Source organism: Pseudorasbora parva, chromosome 18, assembly GCF_024679245.1.
Source record: "Pseudorasbora parva isolate DD20220531a chromosome 18, ASM2467924v1, whole genome shotgun sequence".
In the NCBI taxonomy this organism is placed as follows: domain Eukaryota; kingdom Metazoa; phylum Chordata; class Actinopteri; order Cypriniformes; family Gobionidae; genus Pseudorasbora; species Pseudorasbora parva.
The window spans coordinates 18,652,270-18,672,886 of NC_090189.1; the positions used below are offsets into that span (position 1 = coordinate 18,652,270).

The 20,617-nt window shown below is 37.9% G+C and overlaps 1 protein-coding gene across 1 annotated transcript in view; it reads right to left on the reverse strand.

Moving 5' to 3' along the window:
* Positions 1–16,145: 16,145 nt before the first annotated feature.
* nnt (nicotinamide nucleotide transhydrogenase) overlaps positions 16,146–20,617 on the reverse strand; it is a 50,432-nt gene continuing 45,960 nt past the window's right edge. The window contains exons 20-22 of the mRNA XM_067422830.1: positions 20,476–20,594; positions 20,246–20,361; positions 16,146–17,717 (exon numbers count right to left, since the gene is read on the reverse strand). Of these exons, the coding sequence (XP_067278931.1) occupies positions 17,577–17,717; positions 20,246–20,361; positions 20,476–20,594 (376 nt within the window). The 3' untranslated portion in view covers positions 16,146–17,576. The remainder of the gene's footprint in view (positions 17,718–20,245; positions 20,362–20,475; positions 20,595–20,617) is intronic.

The following is a 20,617-nucleotide window of genomic DNA, read 5'->3' on the forward strand; positions in this document are numbered from 1 at the left end:
GAAATGTGAATTTTATTTTATTTAGTGCTTTCTAGACTGAGAAAAGACAGAAAACGTATTTTTTTCTCATGGGGATGAAAGACAACAATTCCCAGAATGCTTCGCTGCCCTACGAGGCCACTCCCAAAGTACTTATTTTACAAGTGAAGGTTTTAAACAAAATTCAAAGATAACTTATTTGAGATCATGTCCATCCAATAAATGTGTTTATGAGTGCCCACAGCCTAAACACAGGCACCACTCTTCTGCATAATGGTAACCATAATTACAGAAACTCCTCTAAATGTCCAACATAACGGAACATTAAACACTAACATACACTAAAAACATATTTCATAATCAAAATAAAAAAATCCAGAAATCACAATAAATGATTTTTAAAAACTATTTATTTGTATGATACAACTGCAAATAAGTATTTGAACACCTGTCTATCAGCTAGACTTCTGACCCTCAAAGACCTGTTAGTCTGCCTTTAAAATGTCCACCTCCACTCCATTTATCAGATGCACCTGTTTGAGGTCGTTAGCTGCATAAAACACCTGTCCACCCCATTAAATCACTAAGAATCCAACTACTAACATAGCCAAGACCAAAGAGCTGTCCTAAGACATTAAAGACAAAATTGTACACCTCAACAAGACTGGAAAGGGCTATGGGGAAATTGCCAAGCAGCTTGGTGAAAAAAGTCCACTGTTGGAGCAATCATCAGAAAATGGAAGAAGATAAACATGACTGTCAATCTCCCCCGACTGGAGCTCAGGATCTCACCTCATGGGGTTTCAATGATCCTAAGAAAGGTGAGAACTCAACCCAGAACTACACGGGAGAAGCTGGTCAATGACCTGAAAAGATGTCACCATTTTCAAGGTTACTGTTGGTAATACACTAAGACGTCATGGTTTGAAATCATGCATGGCACGGAAGGTTCTCCTGCTTAAACCAGCTCATGTCCAGGCCCGTCTTAAGTTTGTCAATGACCATTTGGATGATTCAGAGGAGTCATGGGAGAAAGTCATGTGGTCAGATGAGACCAAAATAAAACTTTTTGGTCATAATTCCACTAAACGTGTTTGGAGGAAGAAGAATGACGAGTACCATCCCAAGAACACCACACCTACTGTGAAGCATGGGGGTTGTAGCATCATGCTTTGGGGCTGTTTTTCTGCACATGGGACAGGGTGACTGCACTGTATTAAGGAGAGGATGACCAGGGACATGTATTGCGAGATTTTGGGGAACAACCTCCTTCCCTCAGTTAAAGCATTGAAGATGGGTCGAGGCTGGGTCTTCCAACAGGACAATGACCCGAAGCACACAGCCAGGATAACCATGTGCAAACCTGGTGAAAAACTACAGGAAACGTTTGACCTCTGTAATTGCAAACAAAGGCTACTGTACCAAATATTAGCATTGATTTTCTTAGGTTTTCAAATACTTATTTGCAGCTGTATCATACAAATAAATTGTCAAAAAATCCTAATTGTGATTTCTGGATTTTTATTTGATATAATAATAAAATATGATTAAGTGTGAGAACTTGCAAAATAGCAGGGTGTTCAAATACTTATTTTTCTCTGTATTTGAGTGACTTGGTTATGCATTTCATGTATATTGGTATTATGGTTATTTCAGAAACAAATACTTAAGCCATGAGCAATTACCATCTCATGTTCAGAAGCCAATCACCTTTAGTGGACAATTTACACAAAAAAAGAAGAAGCAAAAAAGGATGGGTTGCCCCAACCCAAATCTACAGCCCTAATGATATATGATAGATCTGATCGCATTACCCAAATCTGTCTAAACATTAAGTATTATACTAATAGTGTTACTAGTGACCAACACTCACCCGTCACATAAGTAGTCCAGCAGGCTGTGTCAACAATGACACTAAGCTGGTAATCCCCATAACACTGATGTGGTGTCTTAATGAACCTCTAATGCATCTCAAATGTATCTTTTATCTGCCGAAGACCTTGAGCAGTAGCAGACAGCCACAAGTTTGGGCCCAAAGAGGCCAGACGTGTAAACATAGTAGTGTTCTACTCCCGCAGTACATTCGCCATCATCCTATGACTCACCCTCGAGCCCTCTGACATATAAACAATTATCGGAATGTTAAGTTTATTTGATGGTTCTTTCGTCTATCTGTGGGCTTCTTGTTGGAGTTTGAACTCAAATTTTGTTTGTTTTAGAATTTGGCTTTTCTGTGTCACAGGAATATGTATTGCTTAACCATGTTTGGAAATGGCAGCTTTTACGTTTTCCTGTCGTGACCTTTAAGATGCAAAAGAAGTGCACCCCCCCCCCCCCCCCCAAAAAAAAAAGAATTGAGGAGCTCATAAAAAGCAGAATCTTTTATGACTCAGACTCAACAACATGCATAATCCTGCTCAAAAGTTTGCACACCCCTTGCAGAATCTGTCAAAACGTGAATAATTTGAACAAAATGAAAGTCATACAAATCATACAAAATGCATGTTATTTTTTTCTATATAGTATTGTATTTTCCTGAATAAGATATTTATATACAAGATGTTTACATAGTCCACAAGAAAAAATAGCTGAATTTATTGAACCCCATTTAAAAGTTTACATATAATGTGTTGTTACCTGGATGATCCACGGTTGAATTGTTTTTGTTTTTTGTGCTGATGGCCGTTCTTGAGTCACTTGTTTGTCCTGAGCAGTTAACTTGCCCAATGTTCTTCAGAAAAATCCTCCAGGTCCTGCAAATTCTTCAGTTTCCCAGCATCTTGAGCATATTTGAACCCTTTCCATTAGTTACTGTATGATTTTGAAATCCATCTTTTCACACTCAGGACAATTGAGGGACTAAAACATTCATTGATGCATTAAGAGCCAGGGGTGAAAACTTTTGAATTTGAAGATCAAGGTAAATTGTACCTTTGAACAGGATGAAGAAAACGTTGGACATCTTCATCCTGTTCAAAAGTTTTTACCCCCGGCTCTTAATGCATCAGTGAATGTTTGCATCCTCACTGTGAAACGATGGATCTCAAAATCATAGTCACTGATTGAAAGGGTTCAAATATGCACAAGATGCTGGGAAAGTTAACTGCTCCGGCTCTTAATGCATCGTGTTTCCTTCTGGAGCATCCATGACTGTTTGAACCTTTTTTAATAGTAGTGTTGGAGTCCTTCAATTGTCCTCAGTGAGAAAGAAAAAAAAGGATTTCAAATTCATGCAAAAGATGCTGAAAACTGAAGAATGCGCAGGACCTTGAGTATTTTTTGTGAGAACATTGGGCAGTTTAACTGCTCAGGACAAAAGTGGAAAAAAAACAAAAAAAAAAACAGTCGTGGATCATCCAGGTAACGACACACAGTACTTTTGAACAGGGTTATTTTTTTATAAATTCAGAATTTTTTTTTGTCTTGTGGACTATATGTAAACATATTTTATGTAAAATACCTTATTCAGGATGGTACTAAATAGAAAATAACATGCATTTTGTATGATCCCTCTTATTTTGTTAAACTTTTCAGATTGTGCAAGGGGAGTGTAAATATTTGAGCAAGACTATTTTGGCTTACATAATGAAACGCATTCAGGAAAATTTGTAGCCCAATATGTAAATAGAATTTTCATCTGGTTCTATTAATTTGTTCTATTTGAATATAAATGATTTTATCCTATTTTAAAAGAACACAAAGGCGGAAGTTGCAGAAAAAAAGTTAACATTTAGAAACATTAATATCCCTATGCTATAACGCAAACGAACTTGTATATAAGTATAATTGTAAAATTATAAACATAATATGAATATTTGGGTTCTGAAGCACTGATGCATAAACATTTAACACCAATTTCATTACTGCAACCTGGAGTTCAGTTTTAGTCGTTATTCAATCTTAACCTTTAGATCCCTTTATGTTACCTGCACTGCTAATCATCGCCTCATAGACTTGGATTGCATTTCAAAACAGGATCAGGGCTGAGGTCAGTTCAAGATTTGAGCTGGCCTTATATGGTCAACACAATGAGCGGAGACATAAAATGAGTAAAATAGTTCAACTAAAGGAAGAACGAGAAAATGAGTATAGGAAGGGTGGTGATTTGGAATGAAGCGAAGTAATCCGTCTTGTCTATTACCGAAGGTCATGATCCTTTTAATAATGTAGTATAATAAAAATCAGAGAGTAAAATACGCAAAAGTGCCAGCACATGACTGATGCAGCATATCCGTTTTCATCCTCACTTTTTACCTTTTATCATTGTATTATTTCCCCTAAGAGCAAATGCCTCATTCGCATTTCACTTTAGCCTATCTTAATGACACTCTTGATAAATTACCCATTTGCCAGGATAAAATCCTTAGTGTTGCACCACTTGATGAGATATGGGATCAATTTCAAAGGTAGCCCTGGTCATTACCTGCACCTATGGGAGGAGACCTTAAGAGCACCACATGTGCATGACAGACATTAGGCTTGTGAGTAATACTCATATCATTCCTCTGTAACAGTACAGATGGGCTGCTCAAAAATATTCTAATGATACAATACATTAAACCTGTTTAAAAAGCGGTTAGGTTAGTCTCTGGAGCATCTGCAGCGACGCCTCAGATGTTGCGGTGTAACTCTGTTGCATGAGACGAAAACAGCTCGAACGATCAGCTCTGATTTGAAACGTGAAACTAATTATGCAACATTTGTGTTTGATTGATTCAAACTATGTTTGTGTGATTGATTGTGATCGGTGCTGGTATTTCTGCTCATGTTTCACACATTTGATTCAGCGATTAATCAAACAGAAATTTTAGATCGCCACAGGCTTCCAAGGCATTGACACAATAAGGGAGCGAATCAAGTCGTTTAAGTAATAGCCTCATTTGGGGTTACAATAAGTCTCTTACATATTAAAAAGATCACATTAATCAGTCATTCAGTGTTTAGCTACTTACGACAACATTAGGCCACAAACCCTTAAACCGCTGTATTTCCTATGAAATGAGAGTTTGTTTAGTAATCTGCTATACTGTTAAAAAGAAATGGGCGGATTAGAAACTAAAACATCTGCACTTGGAGAGAACTGACGTTGAAATAAATTTTTGGGACAAGTGGCAAACATAAATCTTCAGTGTTTTTGGCCACTGATGTTTGATTTGACTCAGAGCCTATAAATACGAATTCCAAACTGTATAATCTGTCAGTCGGTCTGATTTAGGCAAGAACATAGACAGATAGTTTTTTGTATGAAATGCATGATGTTTTTAGCGATTCGTGATGTTGGAATGGATCCTTGCTCCCCGCTGTCCCCTCCCACAGCACAGCTGAGGAATATCTAACACTGTCTCCAGCCGTCAGGAATGCCGACCCTCTAGGGTTATGACCCGTAATTAATTGTTTTGAGGGTCTGGCTCCACGTTCTTGGCATTTGGAGTAGCAGTATGGGAAGGGTATAGCGTTCTCTCAAATATCCAAATTAGATTTTCACTGTTGTTCTAGCGGTCACCGGGCAAATTGAGAGAATCCCCCTCCGGCCTTGAGACCGGTCGATAACTCAACGAGACGTCTAGCTATGACACGCAAACATCTGACATGCTTTTCAAGCGAATGTAAAACACACCGTCTGATGGACAGCCGAGGCTCATGAGTGATAAAGCACAGGCCGGGGGTTTTGGAGTTTTGTTTTTCTATTTATTTTCGAAGGTGGGCAGCCAAGACAAATGTTCTAAATGCAATTCAATCTTAAAAATTCAAGGGAGCTTTTACTTGGACCATCCGAAGCAAACCATAGAAGCCTTGGGCCAAAATGTAAATCTCTCTCTGACAAATGTACAGTGAGTCATGGTTTCTCAGCACATAGTTAGCGCAGGTTTTGATTGGCAAACGCATAATTGTAGTCATTTAAATGTTTCCTACTAACAGAAGGTTGAGAAGTTGGCTCTCCGATTTAGTTTCTCTGAACGAAGATGGATGCATTACATCCAAGTACACATACTCCTTTTAGATTAGCTTTCAAAATGGCATAATTCTATTTTCGCATCATATTTTAGCCTTATATGCTGGTATGGCATGTCTTTCAGAAGAAAATATCTAATTAGCTCTTGTGTTGTGGTTACAATCAGCTATTTGCAACGGAGCATCATAAACAAACAAATTAGACCTATTATGACTCCCACCGCGTGCATATGTGTTGTGTATATGTGTGTCTATGTTAATCCAGTCTTGGATGAGGTGGAGATCTCATTCCTTTGTGCTGTGTTCATGAACCAAGCCTTGCATGCTCAGGGAGGGACCCAGAATCCTCTTCTCATGGCACGAAAGCCTATTGTCTGTCCCCCACTTTAAAAGAGGCCGACAGATAACCTCCCCGCACACAAAAGGCATGCGTGATGAGGGCTACACAAGCCTGCTGTGATTCCAAGTTCGCCTCTGGGCCGCTTCAGCCACCCGCGAGCACAAATGTGTTGTTTTTGTTTTTAGCAGCCACCCTTACGGATTCATCCTTGACCCTTGACTTATCAAAAAACGCCCCTTTCAATTAAAAGCGACACAAATGGATCCAATCACCCACTATAGCGGCTGTTTCAGAGAATACCTCAGTGGAAATTCCTTGAGTGGTTGCATCATGACCCGCATAGGGGGCCGAGTTCTTTCACTGCCTGTGAACAAATCAGACGGAGAATGATGTTTTCCTTTTCATGACAAGGCTCTGAAACCCCATCCCTCTTTTCTAGTGTCAGTCATTCTTTTGTGTCGGCCAGCGGTGGCTCCCTTTGACACGGCGGTGGTTATCCTCTTGATACCTGATTCCAAAGAGTCTGCTCACACAGCCATTTGTTCTCCCATCACCTTTACTCCAGCCTGTATAATTGCCAGTCTCTGAGACCCCCCATCCACCTGCCTGGGGGAAAAATCAAGTTTGAGCTGATCATTTGGTCATTAACTGTCTCGAGCTTCTCATTAGCTGGTCCACAGTTTATTAACTTGTTCAATTTGGTCATTAGCTGGTGAAACTTGACGTACGTTTGGAGTACACTTTATTTCAATGGTCGTCTTTAGACATTCTACTAACTAAAAGTAACTTTTGCAACATGTCAACTAACTCTCATTCAAGTATTAGTAGTTAGTTAGGTTAGTAGAATAAATTGGCATGTAGTTGCAAAGTTACTAATAGTCAGTAGAACGTCTGTTGAGAAACCACAAAAAAGTGTTAACAGATATTAAGCAGACAGTCTACAAGTACTCTAATGAGAGTTAGTTGACGTTGCAAAGTTACTTATATATATTATAGTTATATACTTATATTATAGTTAGTAGCATGTATAAAGTGCACAACCGAAATAAAGTGTACTAAGTTTGTACAAACTGGTCATTAACTGGTCCAAGCTGGTTATTAGCTAGTGTAGTTGGTTATTACCTCGATCAAACCTTTTCATTACCTTGTTCAACTACGTCATTAGCTGCTTAATGGTTAACTTGTTCAGTTTGGTCATTACCTGGTTTAACTGGTCCAAACTTGTCAACAACTCGTTCATTTGGGTCATTAGCTAGTACTAAATGGTTATTAACTGGTTCAGTTTGGTTATTATCTAGTCCAGCTTGTTTATTACCTCCAACAAACCGGTCATTACCTGATTTAAGCTGGTCCAAACTGGTCATTAACTAGTTTATCTGGGACCTGGTTAGGGATAGTCATTAGCTGGTACTAAATGGTTATTGACTGGTTCAATTTGGTCATTGGCGGTTTAAAAATGGTTATTAAATGCTTCAATCTGGTCAAGCTTATTTTTGCAACAGATTTATCCGTTTTATCAGCTACTAACTTGCTTACACACAGTTTGGACCTAATAACTATCTTGGACCAACTACTATAACCTGTTTAAACCAGCTAATTATCACTTCGGACCACTTAAAAGTCAGCTTGGACCAAATAATAACCAGTGTAAACCAGTTTGGTCCAGTTAATGGCTACCTTGGACCAAACAATAACATGCCTAAAGCACTTAAAAACCAACTTGGACAAGATAGAAAAGTTTAAGCTAGATTTCCTGGATGTAACAGAAGGAAAACAGAAAGGAAGAACTGTATTTTGATTGTGTATTTGTTGTCTGTGTTCAAATCGCTCACCAACAAGATGGAATGGAAGTTTCATCATCTTTTCAAATGTACCCTCTCTCTCTCTATCTATCTCTCTCTCTCTCACACACACACACACACACACACACACACACACACACACACACACACACACAAAACATACCTGAAGAACAGACACAAAGGGTACTCTACAGGCCTCCCAGATACAGGATACTTCTGGCAGATAAATCCTGTGGGATTTCGACTCCATTCCAAGGCTTCTTTTAAGGCATTTCTTGAGGGGTTCTCACGGAAATCTTCTGAACTCGGCAGATAAGAGGCACCTCTTCTGACAATCCAAAGTGGCTGCCATGTCACGGAATGAGATAAGGACTGTGAAGATGTTGCTGAGGGACAGTGTTGAGTGATGGCATTGACTGGAAAGAGCTAAATACTTCACAACTCTTTAAACCACAAGACCAGCATTTCAACTGATTTTCACAATGAGCACATTGTCAAGGAATGTCGATCATAATTCATCTCTCACAATGTGCAACTAGCGAACATTCAGGAATGTCAATAATAACAAGATATAGAGATAATGTGTATAATATATGATATAATATGTTACCTATTGAGTTTCTCTGGATTTAGCTGGATACTCCACTATACAAAAAAAAATTAAAAGTCATTCAATTATAACTTTCAACATCAAAACCTAATCTACACAGGACCAAGGCACGGGATCTTAAACCAACACTTTTTTTTTTTTAGCAGATATATGATGCATTTATAACAAGTTAGTTTTTCTTGCCATGATAACCCATCTTGAATAGCAGGAGTCATGGTTATAGTGGATGCTTATAGATGTTAGTCACTGTATATTCAAAATCGAATTGGACTCAGGCGTAGGATTTTGAATCTGCTGTGTTATTATATGGCAGATACACTGTCAATGATACAAACCAACCATGTCTGTTTTGACAGAACACACCCACCCATCCATGTCCTTCAACAATGGTTAAACCCCTCTGTTTTGTGTTGAAGTCAAGAAGCTAATGTACATCATGAAAGAAACAAATAGGGTAATTCATGAACTTTGCATCCCAACATTTGAAGGCTTTTTTGAAGTGTGGCTGAGATGTGAGGAAACACAAGATGCTTCTTTTTTCCCCCTCACACACAACATTTTGGATCCGTACAGTAGTGAGGAGTTGATCTAAGCTGGCCAGGTTGTTTTACACGGGCCGTAGCTAACCACACAGCTGTTTGAACCAGCTCCAGACTCCGTAAAACAACTCATACGAAAAGTGTATTAAGGATTAATGGATGTTTTCGGGAATTGGCAAGCTTGTTTTGTTGCCTCAAAGACTAGATGAACCGAAATAAAAATTGTGAATTGTAGGAATGTCATGACATTAGTATTGTGATAGCATCTTGTTCCAGATGTGATCAAAGATAAACTGAGAGTTTCTTTACAGTTTGAAGAGAATGGCTTTATTTAGAGTCGGGTGTTATAGCGTCTTAAACGTACTGTTGTTAAGATGGTGGGCCCTTTTCACGGACTGTGATGACTTGTTTCCACAGATATCAACATCACAAATCTAGTAAAAAAAAATTAAAATAAATGTATATACATTTAAAAAAATATATATACTTTTATACTGTTTTGTATTACTTTAGCAACTAAGTAATGGCGCTGGAAGGGCTTTCTAATACAACAGCTAAGGGAGTAATGGCAAATTTGGTGTCTTTCTCTCTTCTGACTAAATCGCTCTTGGAAAATAGTGAACACGCTTTTCCGGATTTGTTCTTTTGCTTTTAGAACAAATGCGAATACAAAAATTATATTTGCTGTCGACTCCCATTTACCGCTATAGAACTTTACCCAACTATATCGACTTTCACTTCTGAGAACCCCAGTGATGTGAAAAAGGGTCCATTAAAAAGTGCCTAAAACAGCCAACAGACCAGCCGGGAGACAAGATAATACCAGCAAATGAGCTCAGGCTGGTTAGAAACCTTTTTTCAACAGGGATATCAAACATTGAAAGAGGTCATGAATTGAGAAATCCACTTTCCCTCGAGCTTTTGATATATAAAAGGTCATTGTAATATTAGAATACCCTGTAAGTTTCAGAGCTGAAAACTTCCTTGTTAGTCAAATAAAAGGTAATTGACAGATGTCTCAGCAAACAATCAATCTGTGAATGTTCTTCCCTGTGGCGTAGGAGTGTAGTGAAACGTCACCTTAAACGAATAAGATGAACGCCCGATTCTGTAGCCCTGCCCACGGACTCTCACTTGACATGTTATAGATAAATAACATAGACCTACATGAAGCTTGACCGGATCGAACTTCCGAGCAACAAACATTCCAATATTAGCAATGCATTGTTGAACATTTTTAATGAAGCTCCAGCTCACGTTAGACATTGCACGTTTGTTCGCATCATTTCACTGTGGATTTGTTTGTAAACAAGAGACTGGATTTGCAGAGAATGAGATTCAAAAAATATGTCGTGCCTTCTGAATCCGACAGGAATGGTGCAACACACTTATGTGAGCAAAACATTTTTTTTTATATGTGATAGTATTGCATTAGATATCTACTGATTGTGTGTACATGTCTAACTGTGCATAATTCCCACGCTGTCACAGGCTGGAGTAACCTTTGCATTTGAGGTGTTGTTAGTTCATTGTTCTGCGATTCAGGATCACATTTAAACACAAATGGGCCCGACGTCCCGAGGCTATACGGTTTCCAGTCGGGCAACCAAAATGTATCAAGGGGAAATTTTAAATAGCGAAACAACATTTCGTTCTTGATGTGCGTTGTTCACTCTCTTGACTTGATTTTTGAAGGAAAAATACAGTCGCGGAAATTTTGAACATACTAGTTTGTCTGCAGTGAAGATTTGCTGATGCACATATTTGGGAGGCGTGTGTGTGTGTGTGTTCGTGATGTGAATCGTGGTTATATCCACCGATCAGGTGGGCCATGTAATAAAAATATAAAAAAAACATTGCGTTTGTTTGATAAGGACATATTGTGAGCCCTGTGGGCGAATCCTTCCAGTTCCCATTTTTCCACACGTTTTCAAAAGCATTTCCCACATGTACTGACGAGAGCAACTGAAGCTTATTATAATATGCAAAACTGGTATCCAATCACATCAGTGGGCATTTGCTTCCAAGTCTTCCAGGGGCTAGGCTCAAAACCAGGATAGAATATATCATTACTTATTCATTATGATGTGTTTGAATGTAAATAACACCAATATCATGAATTGACCTCAGACAACAGTATATAAAAAGGCAGTTCATGACCCCTTTAAAATTCAGCAATCTGATCTTATTACTAATAGAGCAAAATAATTGTCTGGCTATCACCAAACCAAGCTCAATTTAAAATTAAACATTGGTCTGGGGAGTCTGCTCTGTATTTTCTACTGCACAAGAGGCTTGATAAACAAGCATTATTTGAATAACTCTGTACACAGTTTGATAGTTCTTCAACCGATCAGACAACAAGAGCCGTGATCAACCGGCAACATCTCACCGCTTCTCTATCCATCATTGCGTTAAACCTGCCAATAGCACGCCAGGTGGATAACCCAGTCTGTAACTGGTTCACGCAAAAGTGTAACAGAAGCAGCCGGGAAATTAAATCGCCGGCAGATCAGGCTGGGTTTATCCAGTCTAGCAAAAGCATGTAAAGTAGTAAGAGAATGAAGTTGTCAATGAAAAAGTCATCTGAGGAGTAAGTTACAGCTCAGAAACAGCACTGCCTACTGGTGAAGACTTCACTTGCCTGTTCTCACAAAAGTGAGAATGTAATTTCAGTGACATTATCATGCTACTCTTAATGAGAGAGAAAAAAAGAAGACGTGTCAGAGGTTTGTGTTAAGGTCAGTCAGGGATGTTCTTTGGACTAACATCACAATGTGGCTCCTATAGGCTTAAAACAACCCTAACCATACTGGTGTAAATATTTTGTCCATGGCACCCTTTCAAGACCAGGAGATTTGCAGCCTGGACCTAAGTCCTGATCCAAACTTTATAAACAACATAACAGTTCAGCGGTGAACATCTAGCTATATGTAGCAACATACACATAGCTATATACACACACAACTATATATACACATAGCTATATACACACAACTATATATATATTATATATACATACATACATACATACATACATACATACATACATACATACATACATACATACATACATACATACATACATACATACATACATACATACATACATACATACATACATACATACATACATACATACATACATACATACATACATACATACATACATACATACATACATACATACATACATACATACATACATACATACATACATACATACATACATACATACATACATACATACATACATACATACATACATACATACATACATACATACATACATACATACATACATACACACACACACATACATACATATATATATATACACACACACATATACATATACATATACATATACATATACATACATATATATACACATATATATATATATATATATATATATATATATATATATATATATATATATATATATATATATATATATATATATATATATATATATATATATATATATATATATATAAATAAATGGTTGTATAAAAAACGGTTATATATAAAAATGCTGTTCTTCTAAAGTTCCTATACCTCAAAAAAAAAAAAAAAAAAAACTCACATTTAACAGTTTTCACAAAAATGTATAAAAAACAAAAACAACAAAAAGATTAGAATAGGATAATGTGACAGAATAATGATGCTGAAAATTCAGCTTTGCCAAAAATTGCATTATTAAATAATGATTTTTCTATTGAATTTGTACTTTCACAATATTAAGGTTGAAAAAAATCTACATGAATTTATATTTGGTTTGCTCTTTTCAAGCTGCAAGCTTGCCCCGTGCATGAACTCCCAAGTTTGTTTAAACCTAATGGTCATGTGATCCAAAATAATTTTAGGTGATCCAATTAAAGATCATCTTGAGCTTCAATGACTACTTGTTTAAAGGAATTTACTTAAACAGCATTAGCATTTTGCTTATTTGATTACTTACCAAGAAATGGTGCATTTCATTTAACATATTTTACATAATATTTTTTGCAAAACCTCAAAATACACTTTGACTTTGGCATGAAATTCAACAGCACTACTGAAGAGAATTAGTTCAAAGACTGTCCTTATAGCAACTTTGCATTTGTTATCTTTAGTTAATATACATGCAGCATGGGATAAGTGCAAAGCGTCTACATCAATAAAACGGTCTAGTATTAAATGACGACCTGCTATCAGACAATGCACACATAGTAACATGTAATATCCTCTCCATTTCTAATATACAAACTCACATACACCCTATTGCTGATAACAGCGCTGCCAAACCATGTACGCTGTTTAGTAAAAGCTCTGTCTGTACAACAGGCCAGAACTCCTCTGCAAAACCTCAAAAGAACAAAAAAAAGAAAGAAAAAAACCTCTACATCTTTGACATTAACCGCTCCATTTTAACCAAAGCTTCACATTCAGGGAATTTAGACAATAAAAGTTTCTTAAAAGGACACTAGAACAGTTTGTGTTTCTTAAATGTCAGGACTAATAGCCGGGATACGGTACGACGAGGGTTGTACCTTGTCAACATTTATCTTTATTTTAAGAGTGATATGGTTTGGACGAATGCTTTTAAGAGCATCTGTGCAGCAGCTTAGAAGAGGACTTTGGAGATACTGTTTGTGCACAGCTATTCCCTGTGTTTTAAATCAGAGTAATGTTCAGCCGGCCGAATGATGAAAGGGATTTGCATGCGCTGCATCTGGTGCTCTGTGTACTTAAACTGTTAAAAGAGCCGAACAGGTGGAACAGGTGGGCAAGATTCAGGACATATAGAAAGATGATCAACTGTTTGACATCCCTTTTATCTGCAGTCACAGCTTCCTTTGGGGATTAAGAAAAGATACCACAATACAAACTTAAGAAGTTTTTAGTAATGCGTTCTTGCCAAGACAAGTGTCACTAGTTGCTCATATTTTAGGTTAAAGTTTGGAACAAGTAACGGCCCGTATACGAACACCCCAACTGATGTGGCTTATTTAAAAAGAATTAAAAAAAAAAAAAATTATATATATATATATATATATATATATAGATATATATATATATATATATATAATTTTTTGTTTTTTATATAAAAAATATATATGTGTATATATATGTATATGTGTATATGTGTGTATATGTGTGTATATGTGTGTATATGTGTGTGTATGTGTGTGTATGTGTGTGTATGTGTGTGTATGTGTGTATGTATGTATATATATTTATTTTTTTGAAAAGTTTTTTATATATATATATATATATAAAAAATGTCCTGGGGGTGGGGGTAATAAAAGCCTCAGGAGTAATAAAAGCCTCCTAAAGTGACTCGGTGGGCTTTAATAAGACAAAATATCCATATTTAACAAGTTATAAAGTAAATTATTTAGCCATCGTCAGACCTACTGCATTCAACCTACGGAAAAAGCGTAACTGGAGTAACTATAACAAAATCCAAAGTGGTGTAAAAAAAACGCAACAGTCGTGAAGATGACATTATACGTAGTGTAAGTATTTTGAACTGCGAGAGGCGTTACACTTTTTTTGCAAGTTGACTATGGAGGGCAGTCTGCCGGAAACTAAGTATTTTACTTTATATCATGTTAAATACGGATATTAATTTTTCCACAAAAACACAATGATTGAACTTTTACAATCGATGGATTTACTTTTGTGGTCTTTGAATTTTGTACGGTTTCTCACTGCCATTATAAAGGTTGGAAGAGCCAGGACATTTTTTAAATATAACTCCGATTGCCTTTGTCTTGAATGTTATATATACCTAGTAGGAAGGCTTGAGGAAGAGTACATTATGGGATAATCTCTGGGTAAACTATCCCTTCAACTTCACAAGCATATAAAATCCCAGTAGACTTATATTAAAGGATTATTATTATTTTTTAATTATTATTATAATTTTTTTTAATTCTGCCACGTCACCAGTTTGAAGGATCTACAAATATACAGGTCACCAAACTTTGTACGCATGTGAATCCAGTGCATAACCAAATGGAAGTAAAGGAGCAAAAAGTCTAGGGTGAACACACAAATGTGATGGAACTGGATCTGACTCTATCGGCAAAAGAGATGTAGGTTTGTGGAAGGGAGCATCAGTGATGATCTCCAGGAATGTAGGGGAAAGCAAGCCACATCCTTTGACATCACTGAGACAAACCACACGGTAATTTTTCGCATTCGCGGTTAAGGAACACTGTGCCTAGCAAGCTACAATCATATTTCATCTGGTGTTGTTCAACACTTTCAGCACTGGAGATAACTTGTAGGGTAATGAAACAGTCATGAAGGCCCATTTAAACTGCTTTCAGAATGTTGCAGAGAACGAGTGAGGAGAAACATCAGGCCAGAGGTCTGCAAAACCCATTAACGTGGCCACAAACATCTACAAGACCCTCCAGGACATTGGAAGGGCTGAAATTACGAGATCTAAAAGCACATGAAAAACTGATAGATGGACCAGACAGTGAATGAACTAGTCATGGTTGGAATGTGTTTTGTCCCCTACGTCACAAATGTCCCATACCGTGACTCAAAATAAATAAAAAGCTTGTTTGAAGCCTTTTATAACTCTTTGAAGCACTTTCCCAACAATACCTCACCTCTTAAGAGAGATTGGGAGAAGGTGCGTGGAGATATCATCATGTCTGAGTGCCACTTGTTGCAAAGGTGAAAGAACCCACATGGACTTGATTATCAGAACAAACATCTCCACCCTTAACTCTAGACATAAACGGGAGGAAAAACCTCAAGTAACTACGAACCAAAGGGTAATCATTGTCACTTGTGTGCAGATATTCACTCATCAGAAGATGCGAGTGGCTTCTTCAACAGCCCAATCTAGGCATTATGGTGCCCGCAACATCGAAGACATGCGATATTGAGAAATGAATGATCGTTCGTGCCATCGGTTCTCTTATCAGGATGTTTATTAAGAGGGATGTACTGTGATACAGTGAAGAGAGAAAAAACATTTCACAGTATGACATTAATTCCTCACCATGGCACAATGAAACATTTGAAGACTCGCCCTCTTCCCTCCCATGTATTGCATCAAAGCAGTATTATCAAAGAATTGTTTCTATGCAAGAGCCTGTCCACACAAACATACCCTGAAGAAGCGGGAGGGAACGCCAACCTCTGTATTAACCCAAACGATGTCCGATAAATACTTCCTTTCTCTCGCAGCAATTGATTCCCTCACTTTACTTTTCACATATTAAAACATTCCTGAATCGGATGATGCTCTGCATTTAAGCAGCAGCTTATTTGCAGAGAATGATGTACTTTCCTGCATCCACAAAATCTACATTGTGGAACAAACTATGTGCCCAATGCAGCCCAGCTAGAGGTGAACATTAGTGGAGGAGTGTCAGATTGGGGAGGTGAGGGATTGTTTTGGTCGAGTTGAAACTGTGGAGAGGTAGGGTCGTTGTAATGGTTTGCCTTGGTTCCTGTATCTTATACGATCTATTCCATTAGGTCCCAGTGGGTAAAGTACAGTACATCTGTTCAAATCCCTGTCAAATACTGCATAGGATTACAGCTGGGAACAAATTTGGGAGCACAACAGGGCAGATATAAAGTAAATACTCATATTAACATCACCGCTACAGTGACATTCACTTGAGTTAAGAGTGGTTGAGGAATACAAATCATCTTATGGAGGAGCCACAGGTGTTTGGGATTCTGTGTGTAAATCTTTAGTGATATTAGCTAGGACTTTACTTCATCTCAGCAGTGATCCTTAAAAGCTTTGTGCTGGAAAAAGACCCTCTGACAATGCATCTAAAAAAGGTTGATTCCTTGCTTGAACACCACCATATACCACCAGCTGGTCACTTAATGCACATGGTAAGTTCACAAGAAATAAACAATTAAGTAAGAAAAAGGGAAAAAAGCATACAGTTTGGAGTTTCAAACAAATAAGTGTAAGCATGTATGTAGCATGTATGCCAAGTAACTACCAAAAAACACTTTTTAAAAACTGATTGCTATGCTATATAAAAATTGAACTATAATACATAGAAATTCAGACGCAAACTGGTTGGCTTTATTTATTAATGCTAAATAATGTAATGCTGCAAGGCTTTTTTCCCTTTAAACTTGATTTACATGGGAGAAGGGGAAAAAAAGACATTTAATGAACAATAAAAATAAACATAAGTTCAGTAAATACTGAATAAACTACATGTATCTACAGTTTATGGGCAAAGTGTGTCATTAAGAGCTTGATCCTATTAGTGCTAATTTATATATGTAGGGGTTTATTGGGTTTGTTCAATCTCCTCATCTCTGTGACTCATCTGGTGTAAAGCAAGGTCAGATCTTCCCTTTCCTCTCTAACCCTCGCGGACCTTGGCAGCCAGAGCATCACAAGTCTTCTTGGCATCTCCCAAAAGCATGGATGTGTTTGGTTTGTAGAAGATAGGGTTGTCCACAGCGGCATAGCCAACTCCCAGAGATCTCTTCATCACAATGACCTGGAGGGATGAAAAAAAAGAGGTTGATGCATTTTGTCTTATCGGTGAACAAAAGCTGGAAAATTCACAGAACATTAAATCCTATATGTTGACTTTAAGATTAATCAAATGGCATTTTCCATCCAGTTGAGGCGGCTAATACATTAGATCTGAAAAACAATGCATGCACCTGTATGTGAAGTGGCAGAGAATGGCTTTAGGATTTGTACAAGAGGGCGCAAAGAGAGCCTAAGCATCCAACATGTAATGGCTATTTAAGTATCTGCCATTTGCAAAATTAAGAGTCATTAGTGTCTCAAACACCAGTTTTTAGGCTGAGCAGTTTCTGGGAAAATCGTCGAGAGCAGTGCTTTGATTGGGAGCATCTGTTTGGGAAGGAGGAACACTTGGTAATTGAATAAGTAAAACCAGAGAGGAGAGCCCTTGCCGCTGGTCTAGCTTTAGTGTTATTCAATACACTGAAAGATATTTGGAACGAATTGACCCTCATCTTGAGACTTCAAAATCAGCAGGCGGATCCTTTTAATATCATCTGTCCCTCAAAAGCCCTGCAGATGTACGATGCCGGGCAGGTGATCGGGATGGCGTTCAAACAAACCCAGCCCCTCTTCTCAAAGAGTCACGTGACGACTTTACCCAGGCTCAGCATCCCCCAGGACAGGACAACATCCTTTTGTTAAATTATTCATAGGGCAGCTGGTTTCATTTGGGAATGAGGTTACACATGAAGGTCTCTAACAAGGCTGGGAGCAATCAGCAGGGGTGGATGTTGCACGAGATTGAGGATAACAAAAATCGAGAGGGAAACTTCAGATTCTGCTGCGCTATCATGTCATCAAGAGCGTCACTTGGTTCTAAGTTGGTCGAGGGCCCTCATTGAGACTTGGCTACACATCCAAGTTACTACAAATAAGGAAGGCTTTGGTTCAAAGCTCTAATGTTTGTAAATTCCATATGGAATTATGGAACAGGTTAACAAGCTACACGCAATTACTCGTGGGAGAAGGTCTACATATTTGCACATTTGCAAACGTCAAGCCCCAGTACTCCAAGTGATTTCCCCAGAGAAGGTCTGGCCACAACGGGCCTGTCATGTGGTGAGGCACACCAGCCCTGCATTTTAGGGAAAGTATCGGACGGATGCTCTGAAATGTCATCATTCCAGAATGAGCGAGTCAGCGCTAATGAAAGCAGCGTGAGGCTCGTCTTGCTGGAGATACACCTGGACTGTAGCACAGTTACAGTGGGAACCAGCTGTGGGGATGGGATGGAGATTTTCATATCGCTCTGGGTGGGAGAATGAGGGATGGTCCGTATTACAAAACCTGAGGGCAATTCTTGCCATCATGGCTTTTATTCCAGCTAGGCCATAAAAGTAAAGCCTGACACATATGGAGTATGAAGTATATCATGTACCCTACCATTATTTAAAGGCTGCATTTATTTGATCAAGTACAGTGACATTTTGTAAAATAATATAATTCAAAATAAGTTAATATATTTTTAAAATGTAATTTATTCCTATGATGGTAAAGCTAGATTTTTAGCATCATTACGTCAATCTTAATTATCACAGGATCCTTCAGAAATTAAGAAATAAAGAAACATTTCTAATTATTATTTGTGTTGAAACAAGTCAGTCGTTTACTATTCATGTAGAGACTGATACATTTTTCAGGAACTTGATAAATAGAAAGTTTAAAAGAACAGCTTTTATTTAAAAATGAATTGTACGTCACATTATAAATGCTATCAGTTACTTTTGAACAATTAAAAGGTCCCGTTCTTTGCGTGTTTTCGAAGCTTTGATTATGTTTACAGTGTGCAATAAAACATGAGTTCATGTTTCGCATGTTAAAAAAACACAGTATTTTCCAGACAATTTACTTATCTGTGCAACGCTGTTTTCCCTGTCCTAAAAACGGCCTGATGATTTCCTTGTTCTATGAAGTCCCTCCTTCAGAAATACGTAATGAGTTCTGATTGGGCCAGCGCTTCCCGTGTTGTGATTGGACAGCAGCTTAGCGCACTTTGCCCGGAAAGGTCCCTCTTACTATAACAGGGAGATGCAAGCGCTGAATGTGCGCTCTTCTCCACATGAGAGAGCAACAAGACCACGCCCCCTATTTTACGTGTACTTTTGATAGTCAACGTTAGTCAACAAACGGTTCTAGTGACGTCATTCATGCAAGGAAGTGCAGGGGTGTAGTCCAAACCAGCCGTTCGCTGTAGGCTTTGAAAGGGAACTTCTGTTAAATATCTCGCTTGGCATTGAACTTTGAGCTTAATTTTACAGGTATTATTTATGCTCTAACAGCAACATTACACACTAACTAAAGTTTGAAAGATGGAATTGCGAAGAACGGGGCCTTTAATGCGCTCTTGCTGAATAAAAGTATTCATTTATTTTATCCCCAAGCTTTTTAATTGTAGTATATATCGTATGAAATCAGCTAAAAAAAAAAGGTGATTTTATAAGACCAACCATATTTAAAGGCTGCCAGGAGCACAACTAATAATATGCTCACCTGCTTGGACTTCCAGACCTCCAAAACAGGCATGCCAGCAATGATCGAGTTAGGGTCCTCCTGGGCTGCTGAGTTAACAGTGTCATTGGCTCCAATTACCAAAACCAGATCAGTTTCTGAAAAATAGACAGATAATAGGAAGCAAGATTATGGATTTTACATCTTAAAAATGGTATGATATGGTGACATGATGATGGTAAAACAAACCATTAAAAAAATGGATATCATACCAGGGAAGTCGTCATTGATTTCGTCCATCTCAAGCACAACATCATATGGCACACCAGCTTCAGCCAGCAATACGTTCAGCTGGCCCGGCATACGACCAGCCACAGGGTGGATTCCAAACCTAAAAAACAATACAGATCACGT